This window comes from Gigantopelta aegis, chromosome 14, assembly GCF_016097555.1.
Source record: "Gigantopelta aegis isolate Gae_Host chromosome 14, Gae_host_genome, whole genome shotgun sequence".
Taxonomy (NCBI): Eukaryota; Metazoa; Mollusca; class Gastropoda; order Neomphalida; family Peltospiridae; genus Gigantopelta; species Gigantopelta aegis.
Window position 1 is genome coordinate 56,586,174 of NC_054712.1, and position 8,385 is coordinate 56,594,558.

Here is an 8,385-nt window from a genome sequence, read left to right on the forward strand (position 1 = left end):
CATCACAGACTGTTAGACGGGGAACATTAGTGTTAGTACATCACAGACTGTTAGACGGGGAACATTAGTGTTAGTACATCACAGACTGTTAGACGGGGAACATTAGTATTAGTACATCACAGACTGTTAGACGGGGAACATTAGTATTAGTACATCACACACTGTTAGACGGGGAACATTAGTATTAGTACATCACAGACTGTTAGACGGGGAACATTAGTATTAGTACATCACAGACTGTTAGACGGGGAACATTAGTATTAGTACATCACAGACTGTTAGACGGGGAACATTAGTATTAGTACATCACAGACTGTTAGACGGGGAACATTTTATAAAGTATAGTATTAGTACATCACAGACTGTTAGACGGGGAACATTAGTATTAGTACATCACAGACTGTTAGACGGGGAACATTAGTATTAGTACATCACAGACTGTTAGACGGGGAACATTAGTATTAGTACATCACAGACTGTTAGACGGGGAACATTAGTATTAGTACATCACAGACTGTTAGACGGGGAACATTTTATAAAGTATAGTATTAGTACATCACACACTGTTAGACGGGGAACATTTTATAAAGTATAGTATTAGTACATCACACTGTTAGACAGGGAACATTCTATAAAGTATAGTATTAGTACATCACAGACTGTTAGACGGGGAACATTCTATAAAGTATAGTATTAGTACATCACACACTGTTAGACAGGGAACATTTTATAAAGTATAGTATTAGTACATCACACTGTTAGACGGGGAACATTCTATAAAGTATAGTATTAGTACATCACACACTGTTAGACGGGGAACATTTTATAAAGTATAGTATTAGTACATCACACTGTTAGACAGGGAACATTTTATAAAGTATAGTATTAGTACATCACACACTGTTAGACGGGGAACATTCTATAAAGTATAGTATTAGTATCACACAGTACACACACTGTTAGACGGGGAACATTTTATAAAGTATAGTATTAGTACATCACACACTGTTAGACGGGGAACATTCTATAAAGTATAGTATTAGTACATCACACACTGTTAGACGGGGAACATTCTATAAAGTATAGTATTAGTACATCACACACTGTTAGACGGGGAACATTCTATAAAGTATAGTATTAGTACATCACAGACTGTTAGACGGGGAACATTCTATAAAGTATAGTATTAGTACATCACACACTGTTAGACGGGGAACATTTTATAAAGTATAGTATTAGTACATCACACTGTTAGACGGGGAACATCACACTTTATAAAGTATAGTATTAGTACATCACACTGTTAGACGGGGAACATTTTATAAAGTATAGTATTAGTACATCACACACTGTTAGACGGGGAACATTTTATAAAGTATAGTATTAGTACATCACACACTGTTAGACGGGGAACATTTTATAAAGTATAGTATTAGTACATCACACTGTTAGACGGGGAACATTCTATAAAGTATAGTATTAGTACATCACACACTGTTAGACGGGGAACATTCTATAAAGTATAGTATTAGTACATCACACACTGTTAGACGGGGAACATTTTATAAAGTATAGTATTAGTACATCACACACTGTTAGACGGGGAACATTTTATAAAGTATAGTATTAGTACATCACACACTGTTAGACGGGGAACATTTTGTAAAGTATAGTATTAGTACATCACAGACTGTTAGACGGGGAACATTTTGTAAAGTATAGTATTAGTACATCACAGACTGTTAGACGGGGAACATTTTGTAAAGTATAGTATTAGTACATCACAGACTGTTAGACGGGGAACATTTTGTAAAGTATAGTATTAGTACATCACAGACTGTTAGACGGGGAACATTTTGTAAAGTATAGTATTAGTACATCACAGACTGTTAGACGGGGAACATTTTGTAAAGTATAGTATTAGTACATAAACTGTTAGACGGGGAACATTTTGTAAAGTATAGTATTAGTACATAAACTGTTAGACAGGGAAGATTTTGTTTTAAAAATTGTGATTAGCGATATTTCTACTCAATTGAAGACTGATTAGCAACTACTGTTTAATGTTTTAAATTGTGTAGCGATCTCTGAAACTTGTGTTGCGATACTGAACAAAATGTTTCCAATACCACAAAATGCATTTTTCATATTTTTAAAAAAGCAAGTGCATCTGAAAAGTAACTGTTGTAGAATCGCGTTTTAGTTTATTTTTAAGGGTATTTCAATGTCACAGACTCTTGTTTCATTGACATAATGTTTTTAACATGCTCCTATACCACTATGGTTTCGTGCATGACCACCCCTGGTTCGGCCTCTGGAGGTCAGGAACCCAATCCGGGGCAGACTCTTGTTTCAGGTTTGTAAATTAACCAAACTTAGTGTCCATTAATATTCCTTTTTTAAAATTATTTCCGTGCTTATATCCAATTAAGGTTCAAGAACTCTGTCCTGGGCACACACTCCTCAGCTATCTAGGTTGTCTGTCCAGGATAGTGAGTTAGTTGTTAGTGGTTAGTGAGAGAGAATAGGGTGTAGTGATCTTCCACCTACCCATTGAGTCGTTAAAACTCGCTCTCAGTGGGAGCCGGTACTGGGATGCGAACCCAGTACATACCAGCCTTGTGTCCGATGGCTTAACCACAACACCACTGAAGCTGGTATATTCTTTTTTTCTCGTACAAGTTAGTTCTGCAATTCTATCTGGTTTAGTTTTAAGAATGCTGTCCAGATTTGTTTTTGTGATGTCAGACGCTTTTAAAAAAAAGAAACATTCACTCTTCATTAATGCATTGTGTCCAAAAAAATAATAATTCTCTGGTACTTCTTTTAGACTGGACAATACCAACATGACACAGAGTCCTCAGACCATTTCAGCGACATGTACGCTGCGTAGATCTCCCAGGAAGAAACCCACGTCAGCCTTCGACAGCAGCAAGTTTACACCAGTTCTACCACGGCCGAACAAACGCAAGAGATCCCCGGAGGGAGCCATAGAAGAAACCGATTCCAGTGTCAGTGAGCGAGTCAGGCAGAAGATATCTGACGAGGACAAGCAGAAATTAGACAAACAGTCTCGCTCACAGCGTCACAAGAAGGTGGGACGTGGCTCTGTGTAGCTCAGGGGAGGGGGAAGAGGGGAGGGGAGAGAGTGGAGGGGAAGAGGTGTAGCTCAGGGGAGGGTGGAAGGGAAGAGGTGTAGCTCAGTGGTAGAGTGCTCGCTGGAGGTGTGATGGGTCATAGGATTAAAGTGACAGACCCTAGTTTTTAAACACTACGACATAGTTTTCATTATTAAAGCTGTTTTTTGTTAATTTAAATTAATTTTATTATTTAGAATATTAATTTCCATACACCTGAAATGGTTATGGTCATCCAGGTTTTTGCAGTATCCCAAATAAAAAATTTCATAATTCTAAAACTGCACGTTTGTCTGAGAAGTAATGGTTATCGAGACAAATTCTAGTTATTTTCGGTATTTCCCTGTTTAAAAATCACAGACTTTTAACTTCTCACTGTTATAACTGTATCCAAATGTGTGTTGCAGGTTTGTAGATTAACTAAACTTAAGTGTCCATTTTTACTGGTTGACTAGAATATTAGTTTTCCCTGTCCCAACCCTGGTACAACAAAAGCCGTGGTACTGAAAAGTTGATATCAAAGATGCCTTGCTGATTTACTAGTAGGAGTAGCCAGTGTGGAGGGAGCAGGTTTCAACTAAATAAATATCAAAATAACCATACGTTAGACACCAAATAGCCAGAGTTTAAAATGTCAATACATAAATATTTTTTTCCTTATGTACATGTACATCAACTACAGCTAAAACCTACAGTCTTTTCTCTCCATCCTATAAAATATTTCTGTGATTAAACTTACACATTAAATATATTTTCTGGTTTAGAATATTTCTAAGAAGCCCAAACTGGATTTTGTCTTCAAATAATTTTGTACGTATGAAAAAAACAATATAAAAAATAAAATGAAATTTAACCTAGTACAAACATTAAAACAATCAGAAATACGTTTAATATACAGTCACTAATATTTTATGCAGAAAAATATATTTGATATGTAATTACAATTGTTAAAAAGTCTCTAGTAGTCGATAGCATCTTAAAAATTGCAGCAAACTCAGGAATGTCCGTTTAAAATAATAATGTAATGTACAGCTATAGAGCTGAGGTGGCAATTATAAGCTAAAGGTGACTATACATTTTAAAAACTTACGGTTCTCTCCGGCAACCATCAATTTTAGAAGTGTTTTCAAGAGGATAATTCAAAATGATAAAGACAATAGACAATAATAAATAAGTTTAGGGTTCTGAGAACAACAAATATCGTACAACCAGTTAGGTCCAACCGTGGTGATAGTTTTGAGTACTGACGGTGGATATACATTACATATATTACAGAGTGAAAATGTGCACTAATTTGAGGGTTAATTAAATTCAATAACAGCCACTGACAATTTATTTTAACTGGTCCTGCTGGCAACATTGATTCTTATGTTAGGTTTCAACCCTGTGTCCGTCATATAGTTGTTTTAAATACATATGTAGCACAATTCCTAATATGGCTTTTTACTTTATTAACAGAAGCTAGAGCAGATTGTGACAGATGTTCTGGTGAAGCATGGGGTTACGAAAGATGACTCCATTTACAAATCTTGTGAAACAAAGCTCTTCCAAGTTACAAAGTTTTTTGTTAAGGTTTGTGTTGTTTAGATGATTTGTTAAGTTATAGTTTAATAGTTATAGCTTTTTAATTTATAATTTCCATATATTGTAGGGGTGGACTTTTGTTTTGTATGTTGAACACTGCTTTCGAAGATTGTGTTTAAAACTAGGACTAGTATAGATATTGTTGTTAGTAATTTTTGTATACGTTTCACATTGATATATTTATTTATAAACATTGGATCTGTTGATATGTAAATTTACTGTATTAACTGTATTATGATTTTAAAAAAAAGTTAAATCATTTTTTTTTAAATAATTAGATAAAAAAAGGTTATAATGTAATCAAATATGGTGACACTTGATGGCTCAGACAGTATGCTAGACCACAATACGACCAACTGGCATGTTCAGGAAAGCAACCAGTCTACAGAGCGATCACATTCGCTCAGCTTTCTGAACAGGTGCAAACATACATTAGTCATATTTCTTTTTAGATCTGTTTTTTTTAATCTATACTTAATGGTTTTGTTGACAGCTTTTAATCAACATTTCTTGCAGGGTTTTATTTTTGAAATAAAATTTAGATTTTCTGTAGCACCGAACATTCAGTGGCCTTAAAAAAAAATTCCCAATAAGATTAAATCCATACAAAGTTTCCCAGTCCCATCAGACATGGAACCATGCCGAAAAATCTTGGATAAATCCCAGAACAATACAGAACTGTACAGCTGGCAATTTATACATTCAAAATGGCAATTCTGTTTTTAAAATTGGTAATGAAAAACAACATAACCTTTGTACAGAATATCTTTTTTTCTTTCTTTTTTTGTAGCAGCATTGTTAACAAAATCCTACCCTATCTTAAGAATAATGTTTGGGGGGGGGTTTGTTATTTCAAGGGAGTATGCAGTAATCCATTATGTACATTGTCTTTGTAAAACAGTGAGGTAGGGCTCATGCAGTGGTAGAATATTTGCTTCTGGTGTGGTGAATTTTAGGATCCATCACCCTAGGACGTAGGCAGGGCCAGATTTAGATCTTGGGGGCCCTTCAACAATAGAAATTAAATTACATGACAAATAAAAAAATTAACAAATTTTATAATTATTAAAAAAAATTTTTTTATAACTGAAGTCCTTAGTATGGAGGGCCACTCTGGCAGGGGGTACCGGGGCAGTTGCCCCCTTTGCCCCCTTATAAATCTGGCATTGGATGTAGGACTACAATGTAGTCTATGATAATATGTATGTAGGACTACAATGTAGTCTATGATAATATGTATAGATGTAGGACTACAATATAGTCTATGATAATATGTATAGATGTAGGACTACAATATAGTCTATGATAATATGTATAGATGGTCACTTTATAGTTTATTGTAATTAAACACTGAAGTGTAGGACTACAATGTAGTCTATGATAATATGTATAGATGTAGGACTACAATGTAGTCTATGATAATATGTATAGATGGTCACTTTATAGTTTATTGTAATTAAACACTGAAGTGTAGGACTACAATGTAGTCTATGATAATATGTATAGATGTAGGACTACAATGTAGTCTATGATAATATGTATAGATGGTCACTTTATAGTTTATTGTAATTAAAGCTGCAATGTCTGGTTTCAATCGTATACAGTCAAGTTCTAAGTTCAAATACAAGCATAACTGCACTTTTAATTCACTCGCAAGTTGTCGTCATTAATGCATATCGTCAAATGCTTACTAGCCAGTTAGAACAATTCTCGCCATTTTGTAATACCGAGCGCATTCTAACAGCCACTTCCTAGCAGCCAATTTCAGCAGACACGCATGGCGACGTTCTAAATACCGGACCATTACGCCTTTTATAATGTGTGTTGTGGTGTGGGCTATACGATACTAGTTGGACATCCTATATTACCGTAGTACAGACGGATTTTTAAAGTGATACTTCAGATATTATAAAAGTGCTTAATAAAACGGTTAAGTTGTATTTATACGGATATTAGTAACAATAAGACTGTGAAAATGAGTCTTGGTTGTTATTTTGTTTTTATGTTGTTATTATATAAAGATACTCTTTAAAACTCTAAAATTCTTAAGTTGTAGTGAATAATTAAAAATTAGCATAACAGTGTGTATAAAAGTGTGTGAAATACAGGTAACAATCGAAAGGCGTACGAGTCCGGTGTTTAGATCGTCGCCATGAGGGTCTGCTGAAATTGGCTGCTAGCGGAATTGGCTGCTAGAATCTGCTCGGTTTTTGTAATGCAACAATAGCCGAACCGTACTATTTTTAGTCGAGGAAGCCCGGCAAAAGTGTCCCATTTTCAAAATAGTGGGTTTATTTTTAACTTGGAAAAGCCAGTGTAGTGAAACCAATTCGGAGTGTGGCGTCTTATATGCACCAAATGTAATGGGATTTTCTGTTCTAAATGCTTAAATAATAAAAATATTCCAGACATAGCTGCTTTAAACACTGAAGTGTTGTGAATACTTGTATTGGTGTGACAACCAGCTTCTTGTACAATATTACTTTCTTACTACCACAGCGGTCATTCAAAATGGGTGAAATATTTTTCATATTTTCTGCATATTTTTCATATTCTGCATTGGTGTAACGCTTACAAACCAATGACCTTGTCAGTACATATTATAAATATGATGTCATCACGCTTTGGCAAACACACAAACAATGACATCACATTAGTTTTAAATTTGTAATAAAATGTTATTCTAATGCAATTCAGTTCAGATTTTTTAACATTAATTATAGAACTTTGGTTTTCTAAAATTATCTGTGAACATGATTAAAATACAAAGTTATAACAATACTCAGAACAGTGTGTAATGTGGTTTACACGTTCCTATTCATGTATGTGTATGTATATGTCAAATAAAAGGCTTTAGAGATAAAATAGCTGGGGTAATTAATAGAATAACAAACTCGGTACCTCTGGACATATACCTGGTAACTTGTTTATTATCTTCTATATATGAAAGTGATGCATTATTTTCAGGCATTGCCAAACTCACGGAACCTAGGTGAAGAGATGAGACATATAGCTGAAGGACAAGTTACACAGGTTGATTTTTATTGCACTTAATGTTCACATCCCTAGAAGCGACCCAAAACTAAAGTGGGATAATGTTTTACTTTTATTTTCGGTAAATATTTTTTAATGTTTTATTAACAACTGACCAAGTACATACATAACCTACCCACGGATACAAAGGATTTCAATTAATTATAAACTGCATAAAGATGCAGCAGCTGTGTTAATGTTCATAAGACCCATATGAATATTCATGAAAATAGAGAAAATTGTATATCATTTGGTTTTACAGGTTGTTGATCTGGAAAAAAGACGAATTGCGATGAAGACTGCAAAGAAACATAAAGTGAATTCTTGACATGAGATATAATCTGAACAGTACTTGTTGTGAAAAAGACCTTGTTTGAAGACAATTGAACATTTACGATACTTGTTGTGAAAAAGACCTTGTTTGAAGACAATTGAACATTTACGATACTTGTGAAAAAGACCTTGTTTGAAGACAATTGAACATTTACGATACTTGTTGTGAAAAAGACCTTGTTTGAAGACAATTGAACATTGTGATATAATTGTAAGTACTGTATGTTGCTCACCAAACGTAAATAAACCTTTCATCCATTATTTACCAGTTGGTCATCAATTTTATTTTATTTTTTCT

At 34.3% G+C, this 8,385-nt stretch overlaps 1 protein-coding gene across 2 annotated transcripts in view; it reads left to right on the plus strand.

Moving 5' to 3' along the window:
- Positions 1 to 8,348, plus strand: part of LOC121389516 (mdm2-binding protein-like) — a 46,321-nt gene extending 37,973 nt beyond the window's left edge. For both annotated transcript variants that reach the window (XM_041521168.1, XM_041521169.1), the window contains 4 exons: positions 2,831 to 3,095; positions 4,596 to 4,709; positions 7,689 to 7,754; positions 8,017 to 8,348. In XM_041521168.1, the coding sequence (XP_041377102.1) occupies positions 2,831 to 3,095; positions 4,596 to 4,709; positions 7,689 to 7,754; positions 8,017 to 8,082 (511 nt within the window). In that variant the 3' untranslated portion in view covers positions 8,083 to 8,348. The remainder of the gene's footprint in view (positions 1 to 2,830; positions 3,096 to 4,595; positions 4,710 to 7,688; positions 7,755 to 8,016) is intronic.
- The last annotated feature ends 37 nt before the right edge of the window (positions 8,349 to 8,385 follow it).